The sequence below is a fragment of the Typopeltis vanoorti genome, chromosome 22, assembly GCF_054136105.1.
Source record: "Typopeltis vanoorti isolate ZY-2024b chromosome 22, IOZ_Tvanoo_1.0, whole genome shotgun sequence".
Lineage (NCBI taxonomy): Eukaryota > Metazoa > Arthropoda > Arachnida > Uropygi > Thelyphonidae > Typopeltis > Typopeltis vanoorti.
In genome coordinates, this window is record NC_143570.1 from 7,908,358 (window position 1) to 7,925,898 (window position 17,541).

A 17,541-nucleotide genomic window follows, 5' to 3' on the forward strand; every position below is an offset into this window, starting at 1 on the left:
GTCACACATTCTAGCTATTATGTCATCAATATTACTGCTCTTCTGCTCAGCTCGTCATTATCATACCTAGGCAACACAGACACTATCTTTCCTCTCTGTATCTTCTTTCATACCACCTCAAGCAAGAATCTCACATCTCTCGCTGCCCTATTTACACTACCACTCAAGTCATTTGTTCCCACCTTCACAATCATCTCATCCACCCTTTCACCTCTCTTAACATATAGGAGCACAGTAATCCATATGTGGTCTAATCATGGCTATATAAAAGAGGAAGAATGACTCTCTTATTCTTGCAAGTTAGTGCTCTATTCCAGACAGGCAAGCTTTTGCCAATACCAATCCTCTTCAATTCCCTGGGCATAGTTCAGTCAGATATGGGTTGGGAACAGCCTTCATTAAATGTTTTGGTCAATTGCTGCACACAAGAAGTTCTGTTTGTCTGTACCAGCCTTCTCAGATGATGACAATCTTGTTCCTGATGGATTGTCTTAGGACCACAATTATGCTTCTGAAGCAGTGTGGGATTATTTTGCTACTGATTAAACACCCAGGATATTCTCAGCTTTTGACAAACTAGTCAGCTTTGCTGTTTTCAAAATCATGGTTCCAGCTAGACAGGCACCCACAATAAGCCCTTTATCAAACTCCAAAAGATCCTTTGTTTCACCCATTGAGAGCAACACTATTGACAATTACTGCCAAAAAAATTCTTAAAAAGTTGTCTAGAACACATGATAACACATCTGACTAAGTATTCTGCATATCATATATATTGTGCAAGTGATGTTTACATATATCTGCATAAGGATTTCGAATTCAGTGGCCAGGGAGGTATGACTGGGGAAGTATGTGTACTTCCCCAGCTTAGCCATGTGACCCTTGAACCTGAAACTCCCTGCCTCATTAACTGCTTGTAGTGCATTCCCATCAATATTATCTGCACTATTCTCAATCCATTGAGAATTAATGTTTATTCACATCGTTAATCTGTCAAGTTCCGATATGAAATTTCTGCATCCCTGCAGAAATTTCATATTGAAAATATTCTTTATCACTCTTCAGACCAACCCGGTATTGTTAATGCACGAGATGAACAGCAGTGGTCCAATGATAGAGTCTAATAGTACTCTACTGTTCAGTTCTCTCTTAGCTGTGCCTTGCCATATGTTACTTTTTCATATCAATCAGTCAGGCAGTCTCTTGTCAAATTCTGTCGTATATTTTTGCAACATCAGTATATAACAGGAAGAAGTTTTAAGCATTGGTCAGTTCAAGTTGACCAAAATTATAGTCATCAGTGAGACTTAGTTAATGGAAGAAAGGAGTAGAATTATTACTGATGATAAAAAAAAAAAGAGTAGAAATAAATGAGAGTGAAATTTCAGCAGACAGTAGTAGTATAGTCATGAGAGGCGATATGTGAACAATATAGTGTGAGAAAGATGCTGACAGGGTAAAATATATATATAGTTGACTGATAATATATAGGGGTATAGATGGTGACAAATTGATTCAACAAGCATGAAACAAGTAATTATGGGAAATGTATAAATAAATAGGAGATGAAAAGAGCAAATAGCAGGAAGGAAATGGAATCTGTGAAGCTGGTAACAGTTTCAGAGAATGTCCATAACCAGAGCAATGGGAAAGAGTGATCAGGCAGTCTTGACCTGGGGGGGTGCAAGAATAGAGTTGGTTCTTAGTTAAGAAGGGATATATGAAGAACTACAAAGCAGTAATTTTGGAAAACTCAGAAAGCAGCTTGGAACTGAAGAAGGTTTTAAAACTTTCTATTATTTATAAAAAGTTTAATTTATTATGTTTTTTTTTATTAAATCTTGTCACGGATTGAATCATTGTAAATAAGTTTTGAATTATTAAATCTTGTCTATTGAACCTATTGTAAAAATTGTTTGCGAATGGTATAGTCCAATATTTCAAAATTCAATCTTAACTTTGACAATAATTAAGCAAATTGAATCTTCATACCTGTATATATAAAAACGGAATAAAAAAGCAGTTTAATATATGATACATTTAACAAAATATATATATACACAATATTTTGAACTTCAACAATAAAAACTTGTCTTAAAATATAAAATGACAAACAAACAAATTACATCTTATCTAGTTTATAGACACAAAAATATACCAGCTAAAAAGAACATTGTCTCTTAACTGCTTCTGGATCTCTCTTGAAAGAAACAGTTTCTTTATTTCTTTGGCAGAAACAGTTTATCTCCTGAAAAAGCACTTTATCTTGGAAATTACTGCAGATTTCCTATTCCTTGTCAGAGATGCAAAAAGTTCAGACTTGACAATAAAATTTTCAAATTCAAACACTGTCTAGTGTTCCTCCTTTAATGGCTTCTAAAAAATCCCATATAGTGGAAAGTGTTGCTTCTTTCCACTTTATTCTTCAAGATTAACAATCTTTTTTCTCTTCCTGTACAAAGGATTCTCAAAGAAAAACAATGGAACGTTTAAAAATCAACTCGCTGTATCTTCCAAAAATCAGCCATTAAAACATTACTGCACTAATGGAACCTTTAATATCCAGGAATGGATATTAATATCTCAATATCTTTAATATCTCAGGTGGTATGGTCACTTAAATAGAATGGGCGAGGAAAGATTAGCAAAACAAGTGTTCTCTGCCAGGGTGGCAGCAAAACGACCCAGAGGAAGGCCAAGATATAGGTGGATTGATACGATACAAAGTGCTTTAGACGATAGAAATATAAGATCTGATAATGTTGGAGTCTTGACAAGTAACAGACTGATTTGGAGGAAAATTGTAGATAGGAAATTAATAATGATGTAATTTTTTTCATGTAGTACTATCATATCCTGTACACCCCTTGAGGGTACATGGCAGGAATTTGATGATGATGATGATGATGATATGAGAAACTTCATTTATCAAGTTCCAAAGTTTCTATAGCTTTCTTTCACAACTTTTATTCCAATTACTTTTGTAACATAACAGCTAAATAATTTTTAAAATATCTCTTTCTGAAAGATCGCTACTAACGGAACTTTTTTCTCACTAGTTCCAAACACTCCTGTTTACCAATTACCATGTTCTTTTCATGTATGCATGCTCCAGCACACACGACACTTCCAGTTCCACTTCAGTTATGGAGTAAAGGAAACCAATGCCATTACATGTTATCTTCATGGTGCTTTGCTTGAAAGCAGTAAAAACTCACGTTTTCAGTCAACAAAATAACTAACTTATACATTTTAAACATAGCTAAACATTAAACTATAATACTAAATTTTAGGTCAAACTAACAAGCGAATCTACTAGAATCACTTCATTAAAAATTTGTGCTAAACGTAAGCACAATATATTAACTGTGCATGATACTATATATAAAAAACAAATCAGTTTTGCTTTTCTGCACAATATAAATGCACTAACAATAGAAAGTGGTAATTTGAAACAGAATATTTAAATCTACATAAACAAAATTCTGTAGAACATCTGTATGCATATACTGATGGTCTACAGAGCAATATTGATATCAGAAACAGCAGTCATCTCTGATTGATGTTTCTAATGATAGCAGTACATGGGAAGTAGACTGTGTATTCAGAGTTAAGAGGCTAAATCAGGCCTAATTAAATGGATGAGTAATATCATTAAGTAAATGCTGCATAAAAAGAAAGTATACACATTTCTGGTGAAGAAGAAATATGATGCACAAGCTCATGAATTAAGCAGATTATAAATTAGAAGAGCAACTGACATAGTTAGTTGGAAGGCAAAATCAGATTAGTAGAGGAAATTAGTCAAGGAGGCTAAAGGGAATACCAGAGAATTCATTCACTTCTTAGCAAGTAAAAGGAAGAATGATTATGGAAGGAGAGCTTTAATGAATGCAAGTAGTTGGAAAGTGATAGCAGAAGAAGAAGAAGAAATAGCATTTTGCCAGGATGTAGTATCATCTAGATGGAGATAATACAGTGAGTATTTCTTATTTTCAGTTCCTCTCATCGTGACTGGTGTGATGGAAATAGAGGTAGATGAACAGGTGCTCAGGCCGTTTCAAATTCTTGATGTGAATACAGCATCAAATTAGATGGACTACCTGGATGTATATTAAGAGAATGTGAGAGAGAGAGAGAGAAACTGACAATATCTATGGAAAAGTTGTTTAATTTACATCTTATCCCTGGCAGTGTTCCCAAAGGAGTAAAAAAAAGACAAAATAGTTCCATTACATACAGGAGGATTCAAGAAAGAGGTAGAAAATTATAAATGTATCTCTGGAATGGTGGCTAAGGTTATTAAAAAAAGTTAAAGCTCAATTTACAAATGTACTCACTTTTGATTAATAACAAACACTTGCTGCAGTTTAAAAAGACATTTGACATTATGCTGCAAACAAAGCTTTGCAGAAACTAGATCAAATGGGAATAGATATATGGCTGGTGATATGGATAAAAGGTAGTGATGGACATTATAAGACAATATGTTATGGAAATGCTTAGGAGAATGCAAGTAACCAGTGGTGTGCCAAAGGACTATGCTTGGATTCACTGTTATGCATTTTATTTATTACTGAGGATGGTTTAAAGAGAAATATCTAGATGTTTGTTGATGCTAAGTTATATAGGCAAAATTAAATGAAACTAATATAGAGATCTGCAGAAAGATTGAACAGACTGACACTGGGAAAAGGATAATGGTTTCCATTTGAATGCTGTAAAGAGTAAAGTTATTCAAGAAGCATACAATCTTCTTGAATAAGCTTATAAAGTTATTGAAGAAGAGCTTATAAAAACTGTGCATTACCCTGATGAGGCTAGGAAGCTAGGAATGACATGGGTAATGAGGGGAAGTTTGGAGGGAGGGACTTATTGTGAACATGAGTAAAGTAACACAAAGGATCACTAGGATGTTGAAAAACTCACTGATGAATAGAAATAAGGAAGTCATTGTTCTTCTTCTTTTAACCAACAGCCAGAGGTTATTTAGAGGAGAAAGCTTGAAGGGTGCTATTCTAAAGAACAGAGGTAGATAATTGAAAGAAGAGAAGTTGTTGTTCATTATTATTATTATTATTATTAAAACAAGACCTCATGGAGTCAAAGACTCATCTAGGAGGTCCTTTTATCTCACACACATCTCATCATACCGGGTCTTAAACACATTCAAACTCCTTGCAGACACCACACTCTCAGGCAAGGCATTCCAATCATTCACAACTCTGCACGAAAAAAACCTGCCTCTCACTCCCCTACTCACACCCTCTTTATACAGTTTCCAGGTATGACCTCTGGTTCTCCCCTGATCTCCCACTATTCTCTGTAGAACTTCTCCACCATTGATCCTATAACAACCCCTTACCAACTTGTAGGTCTCTATCATATCTCCCCTCTTCCTTCTCTCCACTAGACTCTGCAAATTACATCTTTTCAATCTTTCCTCATACTCGACATTCCAGAGATCAGAAACTACCTTAGTCAGTCGCCTTTGCACCCTTTCCAACATCTCTTCATCCTTCTGAAAACCAGGTAACCAAATCTGGGCACAATAGTCCATGTGTGGCCTAATCAAAGCCTTATACAATGGAACAAGAATCTCCCTACTTCTACACGTCAGTGTCTTCCTCATCATTCCCAGAAGTCTTTGTGTTGTCTTCACAATTTTGGCGATGTGTCCCCTAAATTTTAGATCCTTATCCACTATCACTCCCAGATCTCTTATTTCCTCTACTTCCAACAATATATTCTCACCAAGCATAAATTCTGCATCCCATCTTTGTTTTCCAAATTTTAAAACCTTACATCTTGCAACATTGAACTCGCATCCCCATTTGCTTGCCCAATCACTCAATTTATTCAAGTCTTCTTGCAAGGCCACAACATCTTCACTACTCTTTATGGTTCGTCCCAACTTTGCATCATCTGCAAACAACTGAATATCTCCATCCAAATCTTCGCCAATATCATTAATATACAAGTTAAATAGTAATGGCCCTAAAACAGATCCCTGAGGCACTCCACTAGTGACTTTCCTTTTCCTGGATATTGCACCCTCATACACAACTTGTTGATACCTATCAGATAGCCAGTCTCCAATCCAATGCACTAATCTAATATCCAACCCCATCTGCTCTAGTTTGACTGTCAACTTATCATGAGGTACTCTATCAAAAGCTTTTGCAAAATCCAAGTATATTACTGTGTATCCTTCTCCTCTGTCCAAGGAAGCAGTCACTTTATTGTAATAAGTAAGTAGATTACTAAAACACGACCTCCCTTTAGCAAATCCATGCTGTCCATCAAAGATTATACCATTGTTGTCAACCCAACTCTGGATCCTAGTTCTCACAAGCTTCTCCAACAACTTAACCACAACACCTGACACACAGATAGGCCTATAGTTTGATGCTTGAGTTCGATCACCTCCTTTATGAAGTGGCACAATCTTGCCCTCCTTCCACTCTTTAGGGACTTGACCAAGTGCAAGACTCGTATTAAAAAAATATGTCAAGGCAGGTGTCAACACTCTGGCACATTCCTTCAGAATACGCGGTGATATATTATCAAGTCCCACAGCCTTATTTACATCTAGTTTACTCAATTCCCCAAACACCTCTTGCTCACTTACAGTCAGTCTCTCCTCCCCATCATCAACTGCTCTTAATCTCTCCATGAAGTCACATTCACAAGATTGAAAGATCTTTATGAACTGCTCATTAAGTATCTCCACCACACATTCTGCAACAGCTGTCTTTATACCATTTCCTCCAATCAATGTCATCCTTCCATAATCATTCTTTCTTTTGCTGGCTACATATCGAAAGAACTCCCTAGGAAGAACTCCCTATAACAACCCCTTACCAACTTGTAGGTCTCTATCATATCTCCCCTCTTCCTTCTCTCCACTAGACTCTGCAAATTACATCTTTGCAAATTAGGTTTGAAGCTGATCAGCATCCATTATTGGGAATAGTGAGAATACTAGCCAGTTCAGAAGAACACTGACCATGAAAATACCTGCAGAATAAGCAGTAAGGTAGAAACAGAGCTTCTATGAGAAAAGGATTCTCATTGCCTGATTGTCCTCTTCTGCATATCATCAAGCAATTTAAGGAGTCTTGGTGCATCACCTCAAATGTATGAGCAGTAATCTAAGGTTTGGCAGATTTGAGATTTATATAGTGTTAGCAGTTGTACAAGTGAAAATTAGTGTATTGTGTGGAAGAGGACACCTAGTTTTTAGAAGGATGACAACTATGGATGTGATGTTTTTGCACTAGGAAATGCTAGAGATTTAAGTCACTAGAAGAGAAATCTGATATTGTTTGGAGATCTGAATATTAACAAAATAAGGAGAAGCAAAGTGAAGTGAGATTTTTTCTGTCTCTTATGAGAAATAAGACATGACTATGTTTTGGTAGCATTGAAGTTCATGAGGTTTTCCTCATTCCACCTTATCCTGATAAAGAATAGCAAAGGGATCAGAGTTTAAAGGTTATGATGGAAAATCTTGAAGCTTGGAATAATACTATATAAGTTTGTCAAATGAAGGAGAGGAACAGAGTATACTTAACATTTGCAAAGTTATGGATAAGATTTGTGGTCAGTGAGGAGAGGGTTATTTATGAATAAAAATAAGAGAGTTGATGAAAGAACCAAGCCTCTGTGGTATACTCTGACATTAATGAGGAAATCTGAGGAGAGGAAGTGAAAATTCAGAGCAAAACCTGGTGTGATCCAATTGCAAAAGTAGATGATAACCTTACAGTAGGCCTTCTCTCCAAACAATAGTTTAGTGAGAGGGCCTGTATACCACAGACCTAATCAAACTGCCTGGAAATGTCAAAAGTAATCACATTAGTTTCTTCAAACCTTTCAATTGCTTGGGTGACTAGGAGATTTACTGCTGGTTAATAGTAACAGATTCCATATTGCTGGTCACTAATTAGCTAAAGGAACTCCAACTCCAGTTTTCTCAAAAATCAGGGAGAATATTATCAACAACCAGCTTAATTGACAGCAATGGAACAATAGTTGAGTGAATGACTTATCGTCCCTTTTTTTTTGGAATGGGCTGAATAGGCTTGCTTTCATGCTGTATGATAGATGAGTAGCAAAGATTATATGCAGTGGGTGTTACTTCTGCAGAACAAGTTTTGAGAACAATTGGAAGGATACCATCAGGACTAGAAGACTTGTTGGTATCCAAACTAGGATTCTTCTGATTTCGTTTTGACAAAAGATTAAAGGACAAGGAGTGAACTAATCTTAGCATTGTATGGTAGGATAATTTGCTGTGTTGATCTGGGTTTGATGTATGATGTTATCAAATAGGTGTGCGAGCCAAAAGTATAGAATTACCCAAGAACTCCTTTTAAGGCAGTGCTTCCCAAACTTATGGATGTCAAGGCCCCCTTTGGAAAAATTAAAAGATTTCATGCCCCCCCCCCCCATCGGGGAAAAAAATCCTAATACAGACATAATTATTATAATATTTATTTCAATACAAAACATACACACCAAGCATATTTCTTTCCCACGCATCACCAGCACCTGTGTACACTACCAATGAAACATTAAAGCGCGAAAAACTTGGCCGTTTTAAATGAGCACAAGATTTTGCGTTGTAAGCTTTTTTTGTGCCAATACCTTTGAAATGAAACTTACATGAATAAGCATATATTTACTAATATTCATTAAGCGCCGAAATACGCAGAAAGCAAAATTTGTGAACTAACACCAATGTGTGAATTTTTCCATTAAAATATAAAAAAATAACAAAAAAAGAAATAAATAATAAAAATTATCTAAAAAATTAAAAAAAGTTAAAAACTATAAAAATTAAAGTAAAAAATATCTACTTAGTCTCAAAACATTTTAAATTTGTTTTCATTATTTCACAGCCCCCCCCCCCCCTCAACAAAACTAATGGCCCCCAAACTTCCCAAACTGTGGGCCGTGGCCCCCTTGGGGGCTATGGCTCACAGTTTGGGAAGCGCTGTTTTAAGGGATCAGATTTTGATTTGTTGATACTTTTGTTTGTAATGAGCTGCCATGTAAACTAAGTGTGAAGCTGGTTTTGTTCTTGAGCCACTGGTGATATTTTGAATTTTTATTGTAGAGTATGCATTTTGGCACACTTGTTATAGGAGCAAGGCTTGGTTTTGAATGGGATGGAGAATAAAAGTTCTCATTCCACTTAGAATTATTTCTGTTATTCAATCATAGCAGGTTTGATAGGCAGAAAATATTGTTTAATGTAGAAACTAAACTTACTATGAAGCTATATTAATAATAATATAAGTTACTAAAATGATTTTATAGGATATAGATATAGAAGAACTTTTTCATTACATAGCAGAAAGAGAAAGAAAATGGATCATCCATGGAAACTAAATAAGAACATTGTTAGCAAGGAGAGCGAAGTAGATTTTTTTTTTGTTACCAAGTGGTGGATGAACAGAATGGTCTCCAAGAGAGAAAAGAGTTTATTGTCAGTGAACGAGTTTAAGAAGTTGTAGTATCCATTGTGCGTATAGATTACAGTAGGCTTCAGTGGGTTTCAATTACATATATTGCATTTAACAAGTAATAATGAGTAAAACTTAAACATGTTTCTAACCAATAAATGCATTTTAAACTGGGCATGAGCTTACCTGATGACTGGGAGAAAGACAAGTCAAGTAAACTTTTCTGATTTCCTTTTCCCTCTTTTGGTAAGTCTGAGAGTTTTGGAACATTGCCTCGTAATCTGGAATTCTGAATGTTCTGGCCACCACCATTACCACCACTGCCATGCATAACCCCTTAAAAATAAAAACATTACTTTTGTTTACCAGATTACATTTTGAGAATTAATAACATTCCAAATATTCCTAAATAAAATGTGCAGCTATTATATATACAGTAAATCCTCACTAATCTGGATACAATTAATCCAGATCAATTTACAGATGGATGTTGTGTCATACTGTGCAGACTGGATAGAGTTTAACTTTATTACCATCTGATGACATGATAGCTTTCTCTCATCCTTCTCTATGGTGTTGTCTCTGTGATGTATGAAAATTCAGAATAGGTGGTGTGCATTTGTGCTTAATTAGTTAGGAAAGGGGGGGGGTCTGGAAAGATCTGATAAACACAGAGAACAAAAATATTACTTAATTCCTCATATATTTCTTGCTTGCTCACCAGCAAGTCATCTCCCATTTCATTTACACTTAAGCTTCTCATGATTTCATACTGATGAGGATGAAACATATTATGAAGGAAAGTGGTATTAAATCTGATATCAAAATTGGAGATGTCAATCTCAGCTCCTTGCTTTATGCGGATGATGTTGTACTTCTAAATAAGTCCGCTACAAGTCTACGAGATTCCCTGACTAAATTGAATAACTATTGTAATAGATATGGTATGAAGGTCAGCAATAAAAAGACAAAGACAATGAAAATAGGCATTAAAAATATCAAGTGCATTGTGAATGGAGAACCTATAGAACAAGTAAAACATTTCAGCTACTTTAGGCACAATTTTTAATGGAGATGGTAAATTAAACATGGAAATAGACAACAGAATCAACAAAACTGGTATGGTAGGAAGTCAACTGAATAAATTTATGTGGAATAAGAGAGAAATTAGTCAAAACACTAAATTAGCTGTATAGGACTGTGTTCAAACCAGTTTTAACTTATGGATCTGAGAGCTGGGTTAGAAGTAAAACACTTGACCAAAGACTAGAGACTGCAGATATGAGAGTCCTGAGAAAGATTAGGGGCATGGACAGAGGCATCAATGGCAATATCATATTAAAAATCAGGATATTAGGAAAGAACTTGATATTGTCAGCATCCAGGAATGTGTTAGCAGAGCTAATCTCAGGTAGTATAGTCACTTAAACAGGATGGGAAAGGAAAGATTAGCAAAACAAGTGTTCTCTGCTAGGTTGGCAGGAAAAAGACCCAGAGGAAGATCAAGCTATTAATACAGTAAAAAGTGCCTTAGAAGAGAGAAATATAAGATCTGATAATGTTGGAGTCTTGACAGGTAACAGATTGATTTGGAGGAAGACTGTAGATAGGAAGTTAGTAAAGGTGTAAGTTTTTCATGTAGTACTATTATATCCTGTATACCCCTTGAGAGTACATGTCAAGAATTTCATGATGATGATGAGGAGGATGAAACAACTGATGAACTGCTCACTGAATACCTCAACTCTGTCATCTGAAACAGTTATTAATCTACCATATTCATCCATTAATATCATCTTTCCATAATCCTTCTTTTTACCTGCCACATAAAAAACTCCCTAGGATTTTTCTTGGCCTGATTTACTAATATCTGTTCATACTGCACTTCTGTTCTTACCAACAGAGTCAACTTCTTGCCTGCCCTTATTCTCCTTATGCAATTGATTGTTATCATTATTCATCTTGTGCTGCTTCTGCAGTGCAGGGTTCCTCTAGATTTTATGCTTAAACTCCTTCGTTCGTCCATTTGACACCTATCTTATTGCCTTTTGACCTTTGCAATACATTCACACATTGATGCTGTTAAATTAAAAAAAAAAAAAATTATATCTGATACACACACACGAAAGGCTGCAAAACTTATAGCATATTAGTGCAGTGTTTGGGCAATAGAAATAGAAGAAAGGAGGAATCCATTCGCATTTTGCATGAACAGCTGAGGATTGCAATCATTGGAGAAGGCAGAGTGAAGGGGGGACTGTTCCAAAGGCCAGAAATAGATGGGATGGAGGAGGAGGTAGTGAAGTTGGTTTGGTGAGTTTTAAGATGAACTGTAAAAGGCTGTTGGTTAGCAGTGGCTCTTGTTTTGATGATTTTGGAGAAGAGTGGAGGAATAATAGTGGCCAATTCAGCAGAGCACTGTCCATAAAAGTATCTGTAGAAGAGGCACAAAGCAGAAACTGAACATCTGTGTGAGAAGGGATCATTAATGAGCCAGACTGCCCTCTTCTGGATAGATCAGCAAGGATTTTAGTGCACCACCCCAAATATGGGAGCAATATTCCATGGCTGGGCAGATTTGGGCTTTGAGTTAGCAGCTGTGAGGGTGTGATGTAGTATCTTGTGCAAAAAAGTACACCAAGTTTTTTGGTAGCTGCAGAAGCTATAGTTAGAACATGGTTGTGCCAGTAAAGATCAGAGGTGTAGGTCAGTCCAAGAAATCTGATCATGTTTGGATATCTCAGTATTACCTTCGGTAATACTGAGATATGATGAGAGACTATGCAAGCTCTTTCTTGCGAGAGATCAGACAAAACTGAGTTTTGGTGGCATTGAAGTTTACAAGGTTGACCTTACCTCACTGGGATATAGCTAGGAGATCTGAGTTCATGTTCCTGGTTGTGGCAGATCTTAAGGATTCTAATACTTGAGCACTACAAGGTTTGTTGAATGAAAAAGGAGGAATGGAGTGTACTGCCATCAGTAAAGCTATGGATAGGATTGGGAGTCTATGAGAGTAGGCAGGGGCCATATGTGCAATGTGTGCAATGCACACAGATGCCAGGATAGTAAAGGTGCCAAAGAGGAGGAAATACGGAGGGGGGAATAAGGGTGAGACAGGGATGCCAACTAAAGTTTTGCACACAGGTGCCGGACTTGCACACCCCTACTTGCACACCCCTGAGAGCAGGTTATTTATATACAAGAAGAGAGTGAATGCAAGAACAGAACTCTGAGGTACTCCTGCATTCGTGGGGAAATCTGAGGAGAGTAAACTGTTTACCATGACACAAAGTGAGCAACCAGCGAGAAAGTTTGTGATCTGGTGGAGTGTACTGTTGTCAGCAAAGCTATGGATACGATTGGAAGTCTGTGAGAGCAGGTCATTTATATACAAGAGGAAGAGAGTGGATGAGAGAACAGAATCTCTAAATATCTCTTTGTCAGTGCCCAAAGAGATATTTAGCATTTATCTCCTTCCATGCTATAGCTCCAGGACATCTTTTAAGCTTTTCTTAATTACTGACCTTTTAGTTCCACATATATTCTTTCCTTAGAAATCTTTATATGGCTAGCCACCATCCAGATGATCATGTCCACCAAATGGAGGGAAATGTAATATCCCACTCACAATAATGTCCTCTGATGAAATGATCAGATCTAAGGCTCTTTATCCTTGCATGTCCTCCTTTGCATACTGCTTAAGATAGTTGTCTCACAAGATTTTTTTTTTTTTGGATGGATCTGGTAAATTCCTTTCACTAATTTATTAATAATATTATCTCTTTTCTTTGTTTGGCTTACATTACAGTGCTAATACTAATACTTTTTCATCATCCTTCTCAGAAGAGCTGAACTAGAACTACACAAACACCTACAGTGATTTTTTCTTTTTTAGTGCAAACAGGAAGGTAGTTACACTAATATGATGAAAACAAGATAGAGATATGATGTTATTGAGAATTCTCTCATGGGAAAAACTATTTTCTATGGGACTACAATAATAATAATACAAAAGATTTTCAAATAGAAAGAATATGAACATTAGTTTGAACAGAAGATTTTGATATATCAGTAGTTATGGCACTTAATCTGCATTTAAGAATGTTTGCTTTCACCACTTGACAGTCAAGGGAAAAATTTTTTTTTTTCATTTCACTAAAAAAATATAATTATGTAGATACCTCCATGTGATGGGAGTATGTTAGGTAGCCAGGAACCTGTAGATTTCAGCTGAGGCAATCTGTTCTTTAGGCGGTTTCTCATATTTCTTTCAGCTAATTCTCTCTGACCAGTAGAGCTTACAGCACATATAACTGCTACAGGCTCTTCATTCTGAAATTTAAGAACTTATAACTAAATACATATATTTTTAATGAACTGTCTTAGCAGTCTAAATATGTTAATACTAATCTATTTATATATTAGTATAAAGAGAAATGGTGTATTGAAAGCATAAAGAAAGGATTAAAAAACTATTTTAGTGCTTCTAATATTTTGTATGTCACTGAGACATCTTCAGGGAGTACAACTAACACTTATAAACACACACTCAAACAAAGGCAACATAATACTGCATGAAATGTGAATATGACTAAAGTCTTATCTAGGTGGTGTACCCTCTATGGGTATTTGTAGGAGGCTTAAGTTTGTAAATTGGGGGCTTCTGGTGATTAATGTTTCCCAAATTTTGGGAAGTTTCATGCACCTGTATTTGTTTAAATTTGGTTGATTTCTGGTCACTGCAGATTCCAAAAACAGTCTTTCTTTTTTAAATTTACTGTAATGAAGCATGGTGGTTTTTTTCTAGGCAATCTTGTGAGTGGTATCTAATACATGATCTGTGAAACCAGATTGACCATAGTCGTTATTGTAGATATAAGTTTTGTGTTCATCTAAATGGCTGGTGACTGATCTATCTGTCTCTCTAAAGTAAGACTTATAGTATATGCTACTGATGCTCCATGCTACAAATTTTAAAGATTTAAGAAGGGAACTGAACTACCATAAAATAATATGTTAGAAATGAAATAAAAACGATAAACTGTAAAAGATTAAAATATAAAGATTAAAAATACATGGAGAAATAATTAAAAACACCACAAAAGGATGAATAATGTGGAGAAATAATTTTCCCCCAGAAAAGGATGAATAAATAAAATGATATTGCATAATTAGCACAAATTTTAAAAACTGAGAATCTCCAACACAACTGATAAATTATGTGAATTTAACAGCCAGGATTTTGTTAACCACTCCATCCAATTTTTCCTTCTTGATGATAAGTGAAGGAAAATTTTCCTTCGCTCATCATCATCATCAAATACCTGGCATGTACTCTCAAGGGGTATACAGGATATGATAGTACTACCTGAAAAACTTACATCACCACCACTAACATCCTATCTACAATTTTCCTCCAAATCAATCTGTTACCTGTAAAGACTCCTACATTATCAGATCTTATATTTCTGTCTTCTAAGGCACCTTTTATTGTATCAATCCACCAATATCTTGGTCTTCCTCTGGATCATTTTCCTGCCTTTTTCCCTTCTTAAATATTTAAAATAATTATCCATATGCTGTCTCAATTAAATTATCAGGTTTATGAAGATTACAGAAGTATAAAGTACTGCAGTTCCACCCTAAATATAATAGGGTGGAACTGCATATAACAAGATGATAATATCCCTGGTTCTCTCTCTCTCTCTCTACAAAGCTATACCAGATGTATTCTGATCTGGAGAGAACCAGGGACACATTATCATCCCTGAAAGGGACACTTATGGTGGAGGTAATGTGATGGTTTGGAGGAGCATCTTGTTATGTGGATGTACCAGCTTGTACTCATAGAGATGAGGTCCTGGACCTCTATATTCGTCCATATGCAGGTGCAATAGGGGAGACATTTATCCTACAAGATGATAATGCTCGTCCTCATCGAGCAAAGCTTTGAACCAATACAGACAAATCAGCCTTGAGAACACGCAATTTACAGACAAAAAATACTAGTGGTGGTGGTGGGTACTATATGGCATCGATTTAGATGATAGTTGTGCCGGTTCACTGTATTTGGTGGATTCAGTGGTGGAGATGGAGAGTAGGTGCCCTCCCTTGATGACTGTGGACGCCTTGTAGGTGTCACATAATAATAATCATATCTTCAAGAAAAGAGTATTGTGCATATGGACTGGCTAGTCAGGTCTTCTGACCTCATTCCTATCGAGCATGTCTGGAATGTTCTAAGTAGATGTGTTGTTGCTCTCAATCCCCTTTCCCAAAACCTTGAGGAAAATTAGAAGAGCTTTGCAGGAGTTTATTTTGTTATTACCAAATGAGCACCTGGAAACCATTATAAATGGCATGAAACATCATTGTGAGGGGTGACCACATTCTTTATCGAGGCACTTTGACAATTTCATTTTGACCTGTTGTCTTTGGCCATTGTCTTCATGTACCCATTTGTTACTGAATTAAACTATGATCATCGTCAATTTCCTGATATGTATCTTCAATGGGTGTCCAGGCTCCTATGGCAGCATTATATGATTAAGTTTACATTATTATTTATCTCCTATCAATTATTTCCCCCAAATAAGTCTATTACTTGTCAGCACACATTACATAACATAGTAGTATATTACTTATACAAACAAAATCTAACATTTCATTCTTCTAAGGCACTTCTGACAGAGTCAATCCACTTAGACCTTGGGTCTTTCTCCTGCCATCAAACACCTATTTTACTAACCTTTCTTCTCCTATTCTGTTTAGATGGCCATATTGCCTTAGATTATCCATGCTAACACATTCTTGAATACAAACAATTTCAAATTCTTTCCTGTCTTCATTTTTAATATAATTTTATCATTACTGCTATCTGTTGATGCCCCTAATTTTTCTCAGAACTCTCATATCTGTGGTCTCAAATGCTTTATTTTTAATTTATCTCTCAGATCTATAACTTAAAACTGGTTTGAGCACTCTTGTATATTGCTAGTTTGGTATTTTGGCTAATTTCTCTCTCATTCCATATAATTTTTTTCAATTGGTTCCCCACCATACCAGCTTTGCTTATTCTGTTGTCTTTTCCATATTTAATTTCCCATCTTTGCTAAAAATGATGCCTAAATAGCTGAAATATTTTACTTGTTCTACAGGTTCTTCATTAGAGAACTTCACCTGAGAGAACACAGAAAACTTCACCTGTAAATGTAGGTGAAGTTGTCTGTTCTTACCTATTTTCATAGTTTTGGTCTTTTTATTGCTGATTTTCATGCCAAATTTGTTATAACTGTTATTCAATTTAGTTAGAGAATCCTGGAGACATGTATTGGATATGTTTAAGACAACACCATCTACATAAAACAGAGAGCTAAGTTTAATATTTCTGATTCTGATATCAGGTTTAATACCACTTTCTTTCATAAGTCCAGTCATCAAGGGAGGGCACCTGGGGCATCCTCATCTTATCCCTGATTTTACATCAAACCATCTTCCTGTATTTCCTTCCATTCATTTACAATACTTGTGGGGTTTCTTTCACATCTCCTATCATAGTGCTTTTCACCAAATTGCATAAAAAGTCATTATTATTATTATTATTATTCAGGCCTCCATGGAGTCAAAAGACTCATCGTGGGAGGTCCTTTCTAAGAAACACAAGTCTATCAAGACTCATCGAGGGAGGTCCCTCCTAGGAAACACAAAGTCTATCATACCACTCCTTAAACGCATTGACCATTCTCACTCTCACCACTCTATCAGGCAATGCATTTCATGGTTCAACCACCCTCATGCAAAGAAACCACTCCTCACCCTCATACAGTTTTTGAAATATTGTGATTTTTCTCTTTGTTCCTTAATTTATGGAAACCAGCATATTTATGCCTGCCATGCATCAAATGCAGGTATCTATAGTGAATAATTATCTTCATATTAAAATAGTATCATTCAAAGTTTTGTTATCATATAGTTTTTATTTTAAAATTTTACCATTTTAGGGTTTTCATACTCTGTCCTCTGTCAAGATGATCATTGTATCATTTTCAGTATAAAGGAAAAGAAA

At 35.9% G+C, this 17,541-nt stretch overlaps 1 protein-coding gene across 4 annotated transcripts in view; it reads right to left on the reverse strand.

Annotated features, from left to right (window-relative positions):
* Window positions 1–17,541, reverse strand: part of LOC150094140 (uncharacterized) — a 285,741-nt gene that overhangs the window by 15,484 nt on the left and 252,716 nt on the right. For all 4 annotated transcript variants that reach the window (XM_090411829.1, XM_090411832.1, XM_090411830.1 and 1 more), the window contains 2 exons: window positions 13,658–13,808; window positions 9,660–9,809 (listed from right to left, as the gene is read on the reverse strand). In XM_090411829.1, the coding sequence (XP_090267955.1) occupies window positions 9,660–9,809; window positions 13,658–13,808 (301 nt within the window). The remainder of the gene's footprint in view (window positions 1–9,659; window positions 9,810–13,657; window positions 13,809–17,541) is intronic.